The sequence below is a fragment of the Mobula hypostoma genome, chromosome 1, assembly GCF_963921235.1.
Source record: "Mobula hypostoma chromosome 1, sMobHyp1.1, whole genome shotgun sequence".
Classification (NCBI taxonomy): Eukaryota; Metazoa; Chordata; class Chondrichthyes; order Myliobatiformes; family Myliobatidae; genus Mobula; species Mobula hypostoma.
Window position 1 is genome coordinate 189,171,762 of NC_086097.1, and position 19,042 is coordinate 189,190,803.

The 19,042-nt window shown below is 41.0% G+C and overlaps 1 protein-coding gene across 1 annotated transcript; it reads right to left on the reverse strand.

Annotated features, from left to right (window-relative positions):
* Positions 1-1,794: 1,794 nt before the first annotated feature.
* Positions 1,795-18,682, reverse strand: LOC134353634 (carbonic anhydrase 13-like). The gene is made up of 7 exons (XM_063061792.1): positions 18,534-18,682; positions 17,751-17,951; positions 12,396-12,514; positions 10,616-10,711; positions 7,920-7,982; positions 4,675-4,830; positions 1,795-2,849 (listed from the first exon to the last, which is right to left on the reverse strand). Exons 1-7 carry the CDS (start codon positions 18,565-18,567, stop codon positions 2,739-2,741), a joined length of 780 nt encoding a protein of 259 aa, XP_062917862.1. The 5' UTR covers positions 18,568-18,682; the 3' UTR covers positions 1,795-2,738.
* Between the last annotated feature and the right edge of the window lie 360 nt (positions 18,683-19,042).

Genomic DNA, 19,042 nt, shown 5'->3' on the forward strand with positions numbered 1-19,042 from the left:
GTTGAATGTCTAGCCTGGACAGTGGGGTGACTCTGTGAAGGCAATGGTGTTGAATGTCTAGCCTGGAAGGTGGGGTAACTCTGTGAAGGCAATGGTGATGAATGTCTAGCCTGGACAGTGGGGTGACTCTGTGAAGGCAATGGTGATGAATGTCTAGCCTGGACAGTGGGGTGACTCTGTGAAGGCAATGGTGTTGAATGTCTAGCCTGGAAGGTGGGGTAACTCTGTGAAGGCAATGGTGATGAATGTCTAGCCTGGAAGGTGGGGTAACTCTGTGAAGGCAATGGTGATGAATGTCTAGCCTGGACAGTGGGGTAACTCTGTGAAGGCAATGGTGATGAATGTCTAGCCTGGAAGGTGGGGTAACTCTATGAAGGCAATGGTGTTGAATGTCTAGCCTGGAAGGTGGGGTAACTCTGTGAAGGCAATGGTGATGAATGTCTAGCCTGGAAGGTGGGGTAACTCTGTGAAGGCAATGGTGATGAATGTCTAGCCTGGACAGTGGGGTGACTCTGTGAAGGCAATGGTGATGAATGTCTAGCCTGGACAGTGGGGTGACTCTGTGAAGGCAATGGTGTTGAATGTCTAGCCTGGAAGGTGGGGTAACTCTGTGAAGGCAATGGTGATGAATGTCTAGCCTGGAAGGTGGGGTAACTCTATGAAGGCAATGGTGTTGAATGTCTAGCCTGGACAGTGGGGTAACTCTGTGAAGGCAATGGTGATGAATGTCTAGCATGGAAGGTGGGGTAACTCTGTGAAGGCAATGGTGTTGAATGTCTAGCCTGGACAGTGGGGTAACTCTGTGAAGGCAATGGTGATGAATGTCTAGCCTGGAAGGTGGGGTAACTCTGTGAAGGCAATGGTGATGAATGTCTAGCCTGGAAGGTGGGGTAACTCTGTGAAGGCAATGGCGATGAATGTCTAGCCTGGATGGCCATTGCCTGGCACTTCTGTTAATTGAATACTATCTATGCATGAAATAGTCCACGTTTCCTTGAATGCAGCAAGAGGCTGCTAAATGTATTGAGGAGCTGCAAATGAAAGTGCATATCATTGAAAGATCAGTGAATATACCGACACTCAGTGGCGACTTTATTAGGTACCTCCTGCGCATAATAAAGTGGCCAATAAGTGCGTGTTCCTGGTCTTCTGCTGCTGTAGCCCATCCACTTTGACATTTTATGTATTCACAGATACTCTTCTGCACACCACTGTTGCAACACGTTGTTGTTTGATTTACTGGTGCCTTCCTGTCAGCTTGAACTTCTGACCCCTCTCATTAACAAGGCACTTTCGCCCTCAGAAATGCCACTCACTGGATGCTTTTCTCACTATTCTCTGTACACTCTACAGACTGTTTTGCATGAATATCCCAGATAGCAACAGTTTCTGACCACCCAAACCACCCTGTTTCATAGTCAAAGTCACTTAGATCACATTTCTTCCCCTTTCCAATGTTTGGTCTGCACAACAACAACCTCTTGAAATGTCTGCACTCTTTCATGCACTGAGTTGCTGCCACATGAATAGCTGATTAGATATTTGCATTAACAAGCAGCTGTACAGGTGTACTTAATAAGGTGGCCACAGAGAGTATTTTTGACCTTATGATGAAGGGAAGGTCATTGATAAAGCAGTCAAGCTAACATGGCCCTCAGTTTCATCCTCAGAGATTGTTTGTACAAAACTTTCAACCATGTCAATGTTAATAAATGTGTGAGGATTCTTTACTGAGAGCTCAAAATATATTACTCTAATGATTTATGACATCCCATTAATAAAACAAAGGGCGGATCAGTTTCAAATTAATTTACTCTGTATTCACCAAACTTACAATGACTCCACTACTGTTATGGATCAACTAATCAAAGACTTTGTTGATGGCATGTGATAAGCAGAAGCTGGACTAAAAACTTATTCCACCAAATGTACAGAAACAGAGGGGAAGGATATCAGAATCAGGTTTTTTTTTTAATCACTTGGGAAGGTTAGAGTATTCCTAGTATTAACTAACTAACTTTAAAACATCTAAATAGTTAAAGTCAGAAGTAAGAATAAGATGTGAGTAATCAGTGAAAGCAGTGGCAGGGGTGAATTTAAAAGATCAAAAGGCTTGGTTTGGGAATGGTTTTATGCAAAGAGAAGCTTTATCAAAAACTACTAAAGATTCATTCCACTGCTCCACCACAGTCCCCACTGATTGAAAAAATAAATAATAAACTGCTTGGTATCAACAGGGGTCAAAAGTGGGAACTAAAGAATTAAGCACCAAAAATCTACTTTTACCACATGGTGATAATTTAGTTCAAAGATAACAGCACAATGATATAGTGAAACATTAATTTACTTATTACAATGGCCTATAACTTATTGCATTGGTCAAAATAATTCTATGAATAAGCTCTTCAAAAACATTCAATATAATTAGCATTGTAAATCATCTTGCAGTCAACTCAAAAATACCTTCATATAAACTTGAATATATTCAGTGCTATAGCGTAATCTTCCGATAGATTGCTTTCAAGTCTTATTTAAACACAACTAATTGCTTTACATATTGCTAGGTGGCAAGGTTACAGGAACTTTATCATGGCAGCCACAGTCTCTAATGATCAAATTTACTTATTTGTGCTTGAGGATGGCTGCCGATTACACCTACTGTGCAAGGGAATAACCACTAGCTATTGTTTAGATTTGTTCAGGAAAGCAAGCTGCTGACTGTCTGCAAATCCCAAATCTTATTGGAAATTTCTTTGGACCACCCTGTTGTTCAGAGGCTGGGGAGGTCTGAAGTTGCTCTGCATGAGATCATCTGGTCCCGTGAACTGCAGGGTGCGGAACTTTGCCATCTGGAAAATTTGAAGATAAGAGTAAGTTTAAGTCTGCCATTGCACTACCTCAGTCCAAGCCTTTTCCATCAACATTCTTTCAATACAAAACAATCAAACGTTGCCACCATTACTTGACAATGTCAAAGTATATGCTCAAATTTACTTTCTGCTGCAATTAAACTTAAAAGCCACAGATTTAAGTCAAACACATGAGAATTCAATACTGGAGGCCTGTGACTAGTGGTATGCCATAGGGCTGAGTACCAAGTCCATTGTTATCATCTATGTCAATTATCTGGATGATAATGTGGTGAACTGAATCTGTAGATTTGTGGATGACATCAAAATTAGGGGTATTCTGATCAGTGAGCAAGGCTATCAAAGCTTGCTGCTTGATGTGGACCAGCAGAGAAAATGGGCTGAGAAATGGCAGATTGAATTTAATGCAGACAAATGTGAGATGTTGCATGTGTGGTAAACTATATATATATGTTGTAACTGGGTTACCTGTCTGGACACGCCCTTCTGCTGACTGCTCCTGTGGCTCCTTCCACAGAACCCTGAATAAAGGCGATTGCGCCATTGCTCCTCCTTCTCAGTTCAGGGGCAGATACTCAGCATGATGGAGGTCACATTTTACTGCTACTAAAAGCCTTTCAGTACTTACTCTACTTCTAGTCTTTTGAAGTTATTGATGGTGCATCAGTATGGTAGGACACTGAGGCGTGCGGTAAAACAAAGGGAACTGGGAATACAGATTTATAATTCCTCAAAAGTGGCATCACAAGTAGATAGAATTATAAAGAGCTTTTGGCACCTTGGCCTTCATAAATCAGGGCATTTAGTATCGGAATGTTATGTTGAAATTGTTCAAGACGTTGGTGAGGCTAGGTGTGCAATAATGTGTGCAGTTCAGCTCATTTATCTACAGGAAATTTACAAGCTGAAAGAATGCAGAGCAAATCTACCAGGGTGTCACTGGCTAAATGGCTCAGGACCTCTTTCCCTGGAGCACAGGTGGATATGGGGAGATTTTATTGAGGTATGCAAAATTGTGTGGGGTACAGACAAGGTGAATGCACGAGGGCTTTTTATCCCCTGAAGTTGTGTGAGAATAGAAATAGAGGTTTTAAGGGGGAAAGGTGAAATATTTGAGGTGAATATGAGGGGGAGCTTCTTCACTCAGAGGGTGGTGAGAATATTGAACAAGCTGCTAGCAGAAGTGGCAGATGGAGGTTCAACTGTAACATTTAAGAGAAGTTTGGATAGGTACATGGATGAAAAGGGGTATGGTGGGCTATGGCCTGGGTGCAGAGGATAGGACCAGGCAGACCAGGGCAGCAAATAGGCCAAAATGCCCATTTCTATTCTGTAAATCTGAAATAAAAACATTAAAGGCTGGAAATACTCAGATGCAGTCTGACCTGCTGAGCTTTTCTGGCACTATTAGCAGCTGAAACAAATCTCTTAAATGATGACATAGTTAAATCACTGTGGCACTCTGGGGGCATGGTTGACAGCACAGCCCAGCATTCTGAGTGGCTTTTAAAAGCTTCTGGTACGCGTGCTCAGTAGAATTATAATGAGATGTTAATTTATTTTAGCTCAGGTTATTCAGTTGTTTCTTGTGTGTTTGTGTGCCACCCTGAGGTGTGGAATAATCTCCTTCCTTGCCTGTATGTGACTGAGTTGGTTCTCACTGACCGATAGCACTCTGTTATTGTTGAGATAAACGAGCTTTTCTCGTCAGTCATCATGGGCCGAATACTCGACACATTAACTTGATTTTATTGTGTCCCTGAGTGAGTAAGTTTTGCAGACATGATATGTTCTTTATATTCACCTGTTCTTTGCTAATAGGAATAGGTTCCTTAAGCACAATCCAGATGACACTCTCATATAGAGGAGGAGTTGTCAAGGATCCCAGATAAGTCCAATAACTGAGACTCGATGGCAGCAGAATGCTAGGGTTAAAGTCTTTGAACTCAATTCTTGAACCCTAAAGAAGGATAATAAATAAAAAGTATATGTAGCTGTAATGAATACCAAAGCAGCAATTTACACAAATTAATAATGCAGTCATTAACAATGCCTCGTGCTTACCAGGTATAATTTTTTCAAGGTTTACAAATAACAACCACTGCATGAAGCTAGATGCAGATGCTGAACATATGTAGGTGACTGATCAGTTTTCCCCAAACGCCTTAGTACACAACTGCATCTTCGACAGGAATGCTTGTAGGTAGCAGATATTGAAAGGCAAGGCAATCCTATTCAAAACACAACAGTGCCTGCTCCTTCATTTAACTGTTTGTACCACCCTCAAAGTAGCAATTCTAATCCTATTTTTTCCCCACACATTTCAAAAACACTTAGAAAATTGAAGTTTTTTTCCCCCCCACAGGTTCATTTTCCTTTCTGTTATATGTATCAAAGCTTGTAGAAAAGAAACCAATAAGTTCAGTTTGAATGATAAATAGGGACAGGAAAGCATAGTCAAACAAGGCCTGTCAAGCGCAGAATAAATATAATCACACTAGTTAATGTCCCATTAAGCAACAATCTGCAATGTAAAAACTTTTCAATGGTGCCATTAAGTAACTCTTGCTCGTCAGTAGACTGTTCATGATGCTGCCCTTCAGTCTGGTCAGAACCATACCCCATAACTGCATTGTTCCAAACCCATGGGAAAAAATGATTCAAATTTCAGTGAGAAGGTGAATGTGACTGCCTTTCCATCATGGTAACATTTTCATGAGCATCACATCAAGGAGCTCGTAGGACTGAATGCCACAGAAATCAGATCACCTTCAAAGTAAAAATAAGGGATTTAGGAGGTCACCCTTCTCAAATTATGAATAGCACTGCATAAATTCCTTGGGATGGTGCCTTAAACCCAACAGAAAAATAAGTAACCACCAAGTAGAGAACGTGAGATGAAGAGTCCTTGAAAGGGAGTCCATAGGTTGTGGGAAGAGTTCATTGATGGGGTGAGTAAAGTTATCCCCTCTGGTTCAAGAGCCTGGTGGTTGAGGGGTAGTAACTGTTCCAGATCCTGGTGGTGAGGGTCCCAGGGCTTCTGATGGTAGTGAGAGGAGAGCATGGCCTGTGTGGTGGGGGTTCCTTGATAATGGATGCTGCTTTGTGTAGATGTGCCCAATGGTGAGAAGTGCTTTACCTATGATGGACTGGGCCGTATCCACTACTCTATGTAGAATTTTCTGTTCAAGGGGATTGGCATTTTCATACCAGGCCATGATACAACCAGTGAATATATTTTCACACATATCTATAGCAGTTTGTCAAAGTTTTAGATGTTATACTGAATCTTTGCAAACTTCTAAAGTAGAGGCGCTGCCATGTTTTCTTCGCAAATGCACTTGCGTGTTGGGCCGAGGACAGGCCCTCTGAAATAATAATGCCAAGGAATTGTATCTCTGGTTTCCTTCTCCTGAAAGTCAGTAATCAGGTCCTTGGACTTGCTGACATTGAATGAGAAGTTGCTGTTGTTGCACCACTCAGCCAGATTTTCAATCTCCCTCCTAAATGCTGATTTGTCACCACTTTTTATTTACCCTACGACAATGGAGTCATCAGCAAACTGAACTATGATGTTGGAGCTGTGTTTAGCCTTACAGTCATAAGTATAAGCGATTAGAGCAGGGGGCTAAGACCTGTCCTGGTGATTGTGGAGGAGATGTTGTTGCTAGTCTGAACTGACTGGGGTCTGCAAGTGAGGAAAATGAGGATCCAATTGCACAAGAAGATTGAAGCCAAGGGTCTTAAAGATCTAATGAACATGGATGAAATGTATATACGCCACTGTCTACAAGTTCTGCTCACCCAACGATCCATCTTGGATAAAAGTTGGCATTCTTTTTTTGTTGTGTTTAAATGCTCTAAAGAACCACTACCAAAATAGCACCTTGAAAATGTACAACAGCATCACTTCAGAAAGTGAAAGAGGGATGGGAGTAAATACTGGCTGTGGCATGTAGCAAAATCTAAGAATATATTAAAGACGCACATGTTAAATGGTTAGTTTCTACTCAGTGTGGACACTAATTTAATGCAAATTTAATTAAGGTCAAAATGCATGTAATTACAATGAGATATGAAGAACTGTGGGCCCTAGTCCACTTATTCCAGTCATTCTTAATAGGAGAGTGTTAAAAAGCAGGAAATGTTGAGTGGTAGCACAATATGAAGTTAAGACATCAAACTATCATAAAGAGAGAGATCTGAGTGCAAAGTAACTTTCACACCCCCATATGCTATTTAATAGTTACACATATGCAAGATATCCAAGACAAGGCTATTTTCTTTACAAAAAGACTGCTGGGTACCAAATGTCACCAACATACAAACTAGCTCCAGACTTGAATTAAAGATTGTTGAAGATAATAAAAATTGGAATATTCAGAATAAGCGAATAACTGAAATAGAACTAAATTGGAATGTGTTCTGATGGAGACCTCTGCTTCTTGGGGATCTACTAAAAATGCAACACACATGCTAGATACAAAGTGCTATTGTGGGATATGCAAATGTAGTGCATTTCCCCACTGATTTAACAAGGGTTGTTGTCCAAACATCCTAAACTCATAAATACAAGGACATGTGGACAATCTGACAAATGTTAATTTTTTAAATCTGAAGATAAGACATAATAGGTCCTTCTGGCCCAACAAGCTGTCTCACCCAATCACACCCATGTGACCAATTAACCTACTCACTATTACGTGGGAGGAAACCAGAGCAAGAAACCCATGTGCTCACAGGGAGAGCATGCAAACTCCTTACAGACAGTGCTGGCAATGAAACCCAATGGCAGGCACTGTAATAGCGTTACACTAACCGCTATGCTACTACGCTGCACAGTTAATTAGTTGTTCATACACAAAGCATGATTTCAATCCTTAACCAGCATTATGCCAGATTTCACCTTTGCATAGAATAAACGGTTACCACAAGGGCAAGTCTTCACTTGGTCTTGAACAATTGGATTGTAATAATAGAATTAAGCAGGTGTCAATTTACATTTACATTAATACATCTGAAAGTTGTACAAAATAGGATTCAATGTACCTTCATTTTGACAGTCTCCAGCGAACTAATAACTCTTTGCAGGGCCGGATTTTCATCTGATACCTGAAATTTACAAAAGATATTTGATCAGACAACTACCCATCATGATTCCTGTGGTGATTCAGTTCACACCTCAGAGAAGCTACATCACCAAGGAAAGAATACCACTACCATTAGGCCACGTTTCATTACTTAGCCAGTTTAATTTGCCCTTGCTTACAGCAGATACTATATGCTTTTTTAAAAAAAAACTTTCAAAGGTTATTCTTGAAACTTGGTATGTTTCTAAACAATTGTTATAATAGTGCCTGGTATTATTGAGCTCAGATGATGGTTGCTCACATGACAATGTACTAAGGAATGCTCACAAGTTGAATGAAAAGTTTAAAATGAACTCCATGAAAGAAACAATTTTGCTGTGTAACTGAGGCAAATTTCAGGCAAATTTACTTACAATCAGTATATAATGTAATTACAAATAGGCCATTGAAAATCTACAAGTTTCAACATTTCAATTCAGAGCATTTAATTTTAAAAAAAAACTTGCAAGGGAAAAGAGTCACAGAGCGGGCATTCAGAGTGCCTGGTTCTAGATTCCCATAAGCTGAATGTGGGTTTTGCTAAGTTTCTGTGGTGGTGATGGAGAACCAGGGAACTCTAAGTCAGATGTAATTGCAATGAAAAATGACAATAGATGTGTTGTTCAGGCTGGTGGGTCTCCACAGCATCAAGGAGGTCAACTGCTTTTTTTTAATAAAAACCTTGAGCTTCCTAGCACCAAGAGAAACTGATTTATTAGAGTTGCTGTAAAATAGTTCCTGTACTGCATCCTAGCAATGTACTACCATATATGTACAAATGATATATATATAGCTGTATGATGCAAATGAACAAAATTCCTAAAGCAGTATTACAAAACTGTCTTGTATCCTAGCTGAATAATTTTCGGTAGAGTGGGTCAGATTCCAATGTCTCCAAGTAAAATAATGAAGTAGGTTTCGAAGTAAAAGTCAAGGAACCACAGAGGAAGGAATATTTAAGTAAACAAAAGTTACAGTCTGAAACTTTCTAATTCAGTGAGTGTAAGTGGATTCAAAAGCAGCATTTGCAAGAACTAGGTAATCACAGAAGGAAAACACCGGGTTTTGAGGAAAGCAGGGCTAGTGGGAGGTTTCATATTGCTCTACCAACTAACAGGTACAAGCAATATTCTAAATGGATGCCTGTGCTTTGGCATTCAATGAATCTAACCAATTACTAAAGTTGAAACTAATTAATTAACTCAGTTTATCTGAGAAAGGTTTACATTTGCTTCAATATTAAAGGATAATGAGATATATTAATGTTCTCGATTTCTGAGTGTTCAGTTTGGTCAGGCATCTTGCAATTATGAAGAATGTATGGCAGCACCTCTACTTCCTTTGAAATTTGCAAAGATTTCGCATGACATCTAAAACTTTGACAAACTTCTATAGATGTGTGGTGGACTGTGTATTGATTGGTTGCATCATAGCCTGTTCTGGAAACACCAAAGCCGCTGAATGCAAAATCCTACAATAAATAGTAGATATAGCCCAGTCTATCATGGGTAAAGCCCTCCCCACCAATGAGCACATCTACAAGGAGCACTGTCACAGGAGGCATTCATCATCGGCAAACCCCGCCACCCAGGCCATGCTCTTTTCCCACTGCTGCTATCAAGGAAGCGGTACAGAAGCCTCAGGGTTTATACCACCAGGCTCAGGAACAGTTATTACACCTCAGTCATCAGGCTCTTGAACCATCGGGACAAATTCACATGCCCCTTCACTGAACTGTTCCCACAACTAATGGATTCACTTTCAAGGACTATCTCATGTTTGATACCTATTGCTTATTTTTTTTTCTTCAGTGTTTGCAGAGTTTGTTCTCTTTTGCACATTGTCTGCTTCTCTGTCCTGTTGGGTATGGTCTTTCATTAATACTATTATGGTTCTTGGATTTACTGAGTATGCCCACAAGAAAACCAATCTCAGAGTTGTATATGGTGACATACTGTACATGTACTTTGAACTTTGAAACTGTGATGTTAAACTACTTCAATTTTTGGTAAGTATAAGGCAGGGTCAACTGGTACTGCACAACTCCACTTCAAAAATCAAATCAGAAAAATGGCAGGTGCATTATGTTAAATTCATAACATTTTCCAAGTTATTGGAATAGTTTCCAAATATGCACTGGATGAGTGTGATAACAATCTTGTTATGGAACACATGCTTATTGTTTGAGAACACAATTTGCCTGCTGTCTTTGCAAAATACCACCTAGTTGCTGTATCTGTATCCATTTCCTGTTTGTAGTCTTTTGTGGATCTGTCACAAGTTCATATAGTAAAGACTATTAACCTTTGTTGACCTTTGTTATTTCTGCATTGGTAGTTGATTATAGCAAATCTAAGGCGGTACGTAGATAATAACAAGTGCAGAAAACTTCCAAATGAATGCAGCAATCATCAAAACAGCCACAATATTCAAATCTATAGAAATACTGTACATTGAACAGTGTTTAACAAGCGACTGACACACTAACTTCCGTAAATCTAATTTCACCCCATGTGGAATTCTACACAGTATAGAAATTCCTTGTTTTTGGAAAAAAAAAGTGTTGGCTTTTTAAAAATTTAATATAAAGATAGCATATCGAATATTCATTTGTACCTTTACGAAGACACCAATTACAGCCAAGCCATCAGGTTCTTTAGCAGCCACTTCAAAACTGGGATATTTTTCTGCATTCCAGTGTACCAAGTGAAGCTGCAAATAGAGCAACAGACTTAGTTGAAACTTGCTTCTGGCAAGTACATTAAAGAAAAGTAAGAATTCATACTTTTCAATCACAATGTGCTCAATCTTGCTCGAGCATGTTTGATGACGATACCCCAGCTAGGGCTGAGCTATTGGCAGGTTGAGTGACTAAACCTTACTCAGATATAATGGTGCTGAAAATTCATCATCAGGGCCAATTTACGAAGACACATGTTAAATCACACAATCACACTGTTCATTTATACTTTCATTTTGGTGGCTTATCAAATATAGCATTGCTACAGGAATAAACATTTCAGGTCTATGTCTTTTCATCATAAGTGGACTTCTGAGATGAAGACCAAAATAAATAGAAGCAAGGGAAAGAAAAAAGTGTGATGAAGGGTCAAGATTAATTGCTTAAAGATAAAAAGACTAACGTGGCTCCATATGAAATGGTTACTGCGGGATAGCGGAAGGGAAAGGAAGCGACTCACCTTTCTTCTGCCATTTTCCTAGACCATAAAGACAATTTCTTTGCCAGAGTTACAACATTTTCTCATTCTCACCGCTTAAATGTGACTTGTACCATCATCCTACCACTTTCTCTTGCCTTGGCTCTAACTTCATTCACTAACAAAATTGCTTGATCTGATTAATGTTTCCAGCATGTTTTAATATTAATCCAGACTTCCAATACCCAAAGCCTTTTGCTTTGACCTCCTCTTAGATTTGACTTGTGTTTGCAATACAAGTTACTCCAAGTCTGGCACTAACTAGTCCCTTAGGTTTCAGTATACCCTTAGTTGTTGTTTTTTCTTTTGAGTACTGACTGTTATGGAGGAAATATATACACACTGAGGATTATTTACTCAAAAAATGATTTAGTCGCTGTGAAATTCCAGGCTGAGCTTTTAATATATATTAGCACCAAACACAGGAGGGATTTACTCAATTCATACAGAAACTGCACATTTTGTCAGTCACTATTAAGAGGAGAGTTACACTGGATGCCTGGTTTTTTGAAATTCTTAAGATACCCTGATCCTTTAGAAAATCATTTTATCTTACCAAAATTATCTTCAAAAGGTTAACCCAAATATAAACAGCCAAGGTATGGCAGAAATATTCAATGCATATCTCAAAATATATTTATATATTTTATCGAAAGGTTCTTTCTTAATCTCAGACACTAAACAGCTTGTCAAAAAGAAGAAACATGAAAACTGAGCAGAAAGGAAATAGAAATTACAAGAGAATAAACATGTTCCCTTTCTCTGGTGTCTTCTTAACTATTTTTTATAAAATTCTTCCATATTACATCTTCAATTTAATCAGCTTGTGTTTGAGCAATTATTATAAAGGTCAGAATATGGTCTTGCTTTCCCTAGAGTCAGTGTTCTCATGCAATCCAACAGCAAAATTAGCCCCAAGTACAACTTACAATATCCACGAACAAACATGATTTTGTCATATTAACATATTCATGAAGGACCCTTGTAATTCTCAGCCAAACATATCCATTTTTTTAAAAAAACTTTGATTAGTTTGGCAAATACTGCCTTTCACTTTAATATTTGTATTTGCAGCTAGCATTTTTAGCAAAGCTCAACTCCTTCATTTCTTGTACTAATCAGAGGCACCAAAAAACCTCCCATTTTTCCTACAAACACAAGCATTTAGGCATACTTACCTCTGCAGAATAAGGTTTTCCATCTATTATATGTTCACTGCCACGCTCATCACAAGCTCCCCAGTGCAAGTGGAACTGGCGTAGCCGATATTTACCACTAATGGGGCCACCTGACAGTACTGAAGTAACAGAGGAATTAGTATTAACAAGGTAACCAAATAAAAAAACATTACAATATATCTGTAATTAATTCTATCATATTGAAGAATGTATCTTCTGAATAAAAGTATGATATATCCAAATTTATAGTTTTTTAAAAACATGAGTCAATGGCTCCAGGTGCTTCATGGGAAATTCATCAAATAAAATTTGACACCAAGGACAACAATTTTAGTGTGGCGGTAACGCACCATTAAGCTGGATGCCAACAGCCGTAAAACAAGATACAGACAGACAGAACAATTTTAGTGGAGACTCAAACAAGAGAAGGAGGTCTGCAAAGAGGTTTAAGGGAGGAACTCCGGAAGTGATGTATTTGGCATCCAATGACAACCTCCAATGGAGATGGATTAGATTCAGGAGTGTTTACAAGGCCAGATGGAGGTGAATGGCACACTCGGATATCTGAAAGTAATGTTAAAGATAAGGAGCATGATAATGGAAGGATATGAAAAGGACAATTTAAATTACATTTGGTTGGAAGCCAAGTCACATGGAGCACAGAGGTGAAGATGCATGGAACATGTGAAAGTTAAAGCCTGAGCAGCAGTTTTGGATAACCTAGAGTTAGGGGCACATAGTACAGAAAAAGGTCATTAGGACCATGTCAACCGTCAAGTACCCACCTGCACAATCCTGTTTATAGCCACTTAGTCCATTGCCAGTCATGCCTTGGCAATTCAGGTTTTTGTACAGATACTACTTAAATGTAATGACTACTTGCCTCTAATACTTTCTCAGGAACATAGAATAGTACAGCACACAAATAGGCCTTTCAGCCAACAATATTGTGTTGATCAAATTAAATTATAATCAAATGGACAACCGAACTAATCTCCTCTGTCTATACAATATACATATGGTTCAATGTTCCCTCATTCATGTATCTATCTAAATGTCTCCGAGAAGCTTCTACCACCACTCCAGGCACCCACCTCTAAATAAAAATACTTGTCCTTCACATCTCCTTTGAAATTACCCCCTCTCACCTTAAATGCATGCCCTTTTATATTAGACATTTCAACCCTGCGAGAAAGATGCTGCCTGTCTGGGGAACACACAAAATTCTGGAGGAACTCAGCAGCTCAGGCAGCACCTAGGAAGAGGAATAAACAGTCGATATTTCAGGCTGAGGCCCTGCCTGTCTACTGTCTATGCCTCTCATAATCTTATAAACCTCTATCAGATCTTTCCTCAAAATCTGCCACTCAGGAGTAAGCAACCAAAGTCTGTCCAACTTCTTGTTGTAGCACATGCCCTCTAATCCAAGTAGCATCCTGGTAAAACTCTTCTGCACACTCTCCAAAGCCTTCCTATAGCAGGGCAGCCAGAATTGTATGCAATACTCCAGATGCAGTATAACTAGAATTTTATAAAAATGCAATGTAACTTATTGACTTTTGAGTTCAATGCTTCGACTAATAAAGTCAAGCACGCCATACGCCTTCTTAACCCGTGTAGCCACGTTCAGGGAACTATGAACTTGGATCTGAAGATCCCTCTGCTCATCCACACCCTTAATAGTGTACTCTCTTTACATTTGACCTACCAAGATGCAACACTTTACATTTGCCTGGGTTAAAATCCATTTGCAATTTCCCAGCCATATCTTCAACTGATCTATATCCCACTGTATATGACAGTCCTCTACTCTATCCACAACACCACCGATTTTCATATCATCTGCAAACTGACTAACCCAACCATCTACATTTATATCCAGGTCATGTATATATACATCAGACAGCAGAAGTCCTGGTACAGATCCTTGCAGAACACCACTAAACACAGACCCCCAGCTACAACAAGTTCCTTCAATCACTACCCTCTGTCTTCTACAGGCAAGCCAGTTCTGAATCCAAACAGCCAATTCACCATGGATCCCACACATCTTAATCTTCTGGATGAGTCTCCCGTGAGGGAGCTTTTCAACCACCTTAGGGCAACATTCATGTAGACAACATCCACAGCTTTGCCAGCAAGTGAGTAATAAACTGAAGGGGAAGCGCTCTCTTAGCTTGCTGTAGACTTCGACCGGTTATTGTTTCAGGGAGATGGTTATCTCGGCACAGTTGCTCCACAATCAGCTCATTTCTGTAATGGTCCAACTGCGGACTGCCATTATCAATCACCCTCATCACCTCGTCAAAAAACTCAACCAACACCTGCCCTGCACAAAGTCATGCTGGCTCTTCTTAATTAGGCCACGATTCTCCAAAGGTTCACAAATCCCTTCCCTGATAATTCTCTCCAGTAGCTTTGGCTAATGAGACTCACCAGTCTACAGTTTCCAGGATTAGCCCTGGTTCCTTTCTTGAATAATGAAACAGCACAAGATACTCACCAGTCCTCTGGGACCTCACCTGTGGCTGGAGAGGACACAAAAATATTGGTCAAGGCCCCAGCAATCTCCCATGTCAGACATGGACTTTCTCCAAAAACAGCTGTTCTCAATTAACTCTCCCTAGTTCCTACCTAATGTTCACATAATTTGCCCTGCCCTAGTTCAATACTCTCACATAGGGTCTATACTTATCCTCATCTATAACTATCTTAAAACATAGGGAGTTGTGTTCAATGTTCCCCAACTTTTCATCCACTGAAGGGTTGGTCACCTGGCTAGGCTCATTATCCAACACCAGACCAAGTAGAGCCCCTCTCGTGTTGGACTATCTACATATTGATTTAAGAAACCCTCCTGGATGCCCCTAACAAATTCTGTCCCATCTCAACCTCTTGTACTTACACTCAGAAGGTCCCAATTTACACAAGGAAAGTTAAGTTCTCCATGACAACAGCCTTATTGTCTTTACACCTTTCCTTAATCTTCCTGCATATCTGTTCTTCAATGTTGTGGTGGCTATTAGATGGTCTGCAGCACAATACCATCTGAGTGATTACACCTTTCCCATTTGAGTTCCACCCATACAGACTGAGTGGATAAGCCCTCCATTATGTTCCCCCTGAGTGCAGCTGATATTGTCCCTGATTAGTAATGTAACTTCCTCACCTCTTACCTCCCTCTCTACCTTTTGTAAGAGATCTAAACCCTGGGACAGTAAGCATCCATTCCTGTCCCCCTCCCAATACAATGTCTGTAATGGCCACAGTATCATAGTTGTATGTATTGATCCATGTTGTAAGTTCATCACCTTTACCCATAATACTCCTAGCATTAACATACACACACTTGAAACTCTGTCCTATTGTATCTATTCCTTGAGAGTATTCTGCAGCCGCTCTGAGACGTTCTTAATGCCAGCACCTGGGAGCCAACACCATCCTGGTGTTTCTTTTGTGGCCAAAGAATCCCCTGTTCATCCCCCTAACCTCCCAGGGTGGCACAGTTGTGTAGTGGCTAGCACAATGCATTAGCAACCCAGCGTGGCTCAAAGGACTAGTACAGCCTGCTCCATGCTGCATAGCAATTGATAAATAAATAATTGTTTTGTTTTCTATCACGATCATTCTACCTGACATTACCCTTCCCTGCTGAGCCTCAGAGTTGACCACAGTTCCACTGGCCTGGCTGCTACACTGATAGGTCACCCTGCACCCCCCAGCAGTATCCAAAGGGCTATACTTGATGCTGAGGGGAATGGCCACAGGGAAAACCTGCACTTACCACTTACTCTGCTTATTTCTCTTTCTTATTTCCCATCTGTCACCTGAAGCCTACATGCTGGGTGTGACCAATTCAGTAAAAGTTTCATCTGTAAGGTTTTCAGCCACTTGGGTAGACCCGAGTACTTTCAGCTCCAGTTCCTTGACCTTGAAGTCAGGAGTTGAAGTCAGGTGCACTTTCTGCAGGTGTAGTCATCATCCTGAAAGCTCACTCCTTACAGGAAGAGAGTTCTACTGCCCTAACTGCCATCTTGCCCACACTGAATTGGGGTCTAGGGACTTGCAGACAACAAAAAAGCTCACCTAGTCTTAACTACGCCTGCTCCCCGAAACCTGCGAGTTTCACACCCACCTAGGTCACTTACTCAGCCTCTTCTTGCTCAGCTTCTTATACTTTTAGCTCTAGCTTCTCAACCTTAAGTGCTACAATCAAAAATAAATGATAATTGACTCAGAAGCACCTTTAGCCTCCGCTTGTTCTTGCCGAAGCCTATTGAGCCAAAGCCGCCAGCTCCAAAAATAGCCCGCTCTGCGTACACCTCCCTTCCATTTACTGGCTCAAATAAAAATAAAAAACAAAACAAAAAGTGTTCCAGACTTTACCACCATCTAGGCAAAAATTATTCTTTGTCCGATCTCCTGCAAATCTCTTGTTTTAAAATCAATGGCCTCTGGGCTTGGATACCTCTGCCATGGGACCATTTTACTTACTACCTACATTATAGATTCATCTTGTTTTGTATTTTTATTGGGGTTCCCCAACCTCCCACCCCCACCTTCAGCCTTGTCAATTCCACAGGAACAATCCCTTGCAATTACTCCTCAGAACTGAAACGTTCAACTTCAGGCAACAACCTGGTCAAACTCTTCTCCATCCGCGCTACCACATCCTTCCAACACTCTGGTCTTCTGAAGTCCTCTATTCCAATCTCCCTCAGCATAAGTAGTGGTTGGGTTGAGAATGTAGATTGGCTAGGGTTGTGACCAAGCAGTAGAGGGGAAGCAACAGGGAACTTTAAAGCAGATATGTTATAATTTTGCCGGGCACGCTAACTTTGTTTAGTATGAGTGCTTTTTTTTATTGGTTGCAAACAGAGTTACGATTGGGACAAATCAATTACATATTCAACTTCAAACTCAATTATGTTTCTTTTAGCAACTGCTGCAACGATCCGAGCGGTTTTCTTTGTTCACCCAAAGCAACTTTTCAACTCTTCTGGGATTCTTTGCAGTCCTACAGAATTGCAGGTAGACCCTATCAAAATCGGACTTCATAATCACTATTCACGCCGTTAACCGCTCGCTACATTTCCGCCCTCAATCATTACGAATGAAGCAAAGATTGGTTTAGTGCTTTCACTGCCCGACTTTAAATACAGCAGCAGTTAGAAACTGTCCGCCAACGTGCTCTTTATTGTGAAATGTACAGCAGGATAGAGTTAAACCTGAACGCGCATTTCACGTCTTTCCCGAATCTAAGACAGCAGCATACAATCTGACGCATTCTCGGTAACGGTCATTTATAACAAGGTTCGAGTAGCATTCCCATACAACCACAACATCTTTACTAACCAGATTGGTCTTTGCTGTCGTCGAAATCCACCTGGACCGATATGCCGCTGTTAACGAGGCTCTTTGCGCCGGATGGGTCGTAGTTGAGACTCAGCGGCTTCAGGCTCGGGTCGTACTTGGTTTCCGCATTCTTAATATCGATGGGGGACTGCCGGATGCCTTCCTTCGCCACGGGGAAAATCTCAGCCCAACGGGACGGACCTGCAGCGTGAGATGAGAACCAAGGTCACCCACTGCTCCTTGAAGGCTGCAGCCTGACTGAAGGAAGAGGGGGCGGAGAGTTTCGATTTTGCAACCGGAAAGCAGTTACATTTTTTTTCTCGTGACTGTGAATCTGACACCTAGTAGTTTGTACTAAAATAGTTAATCTATAGAGCTGAAGGCAAATTGTCTCAATGATTAATTCCGATCAGGCATTTGAATTTGACAACAAATATCAAAGTGCACTTTCCTACAATGTTAGTTAATCTTAAATCATTCAACCTTTTACCCCTGATAACAAGATTTCCTTGCAATAAATATATTAACGTTCTTTCGTTTTTAAACGGACATTAACTGTGGAAATGGGCATTTAAATGCAGGGAGGAAAGTCTCAAACACCAGCTCGCCACTGGAAAGAGATCACAATTCGGCGGACAGAACGTTTCTTTAAACCTCCCCGGAGCCGGGCCGCTTGGAGGACAGAGCCAGCGGACCGTGACAATCACTGGCCAGATTCGGGCAGCTGCCACCTCAGCCTTGTCCCCGCCAGGGTTGTGCGTTGTCGCGGTGAGCAGAGCTCACCGTTGTCTGGTCCGTAGCCCCAGGTTGCCGACATGGTTGTAGCCGCCGAGTGCGCTGCTTCGGTTGCTTCCTCAGATTACACGAGCTGATATCTGGAGCGCGCCTTGACTAAGGACCAGCTTTTATAGGCTGCACGGTTGCTCACCATTGGATCAGCGACGTGCGTTATGTCACAGATGTAATCGGGGAAAAGAGAATCCAGTTGAGATCTTGACGGCTTTGGTGGGTGCGGGATGAGGCTGAGAAACGCGCACTTTTACTTTACATTAGGCTTTATCTCTGATCTGTGGCGGAGTGGAACGAGGTTGTGAATTGTAAGAGTGTACTGGGTCCCCAAGTTAATCCTTGGCATTCACTGTACGCACTGTAGTTACGAGGGTTTGCCTGGCGCCTGGTCAGGGACGGTGAAATGTGTGCCTGACCGACGCGTATTAAGTTCATTTCCTTTGCAAACTCTCCCCACTCTGATCCGATCCGGACTTTTGCAGCAAATCTCGGCTACAGGGACC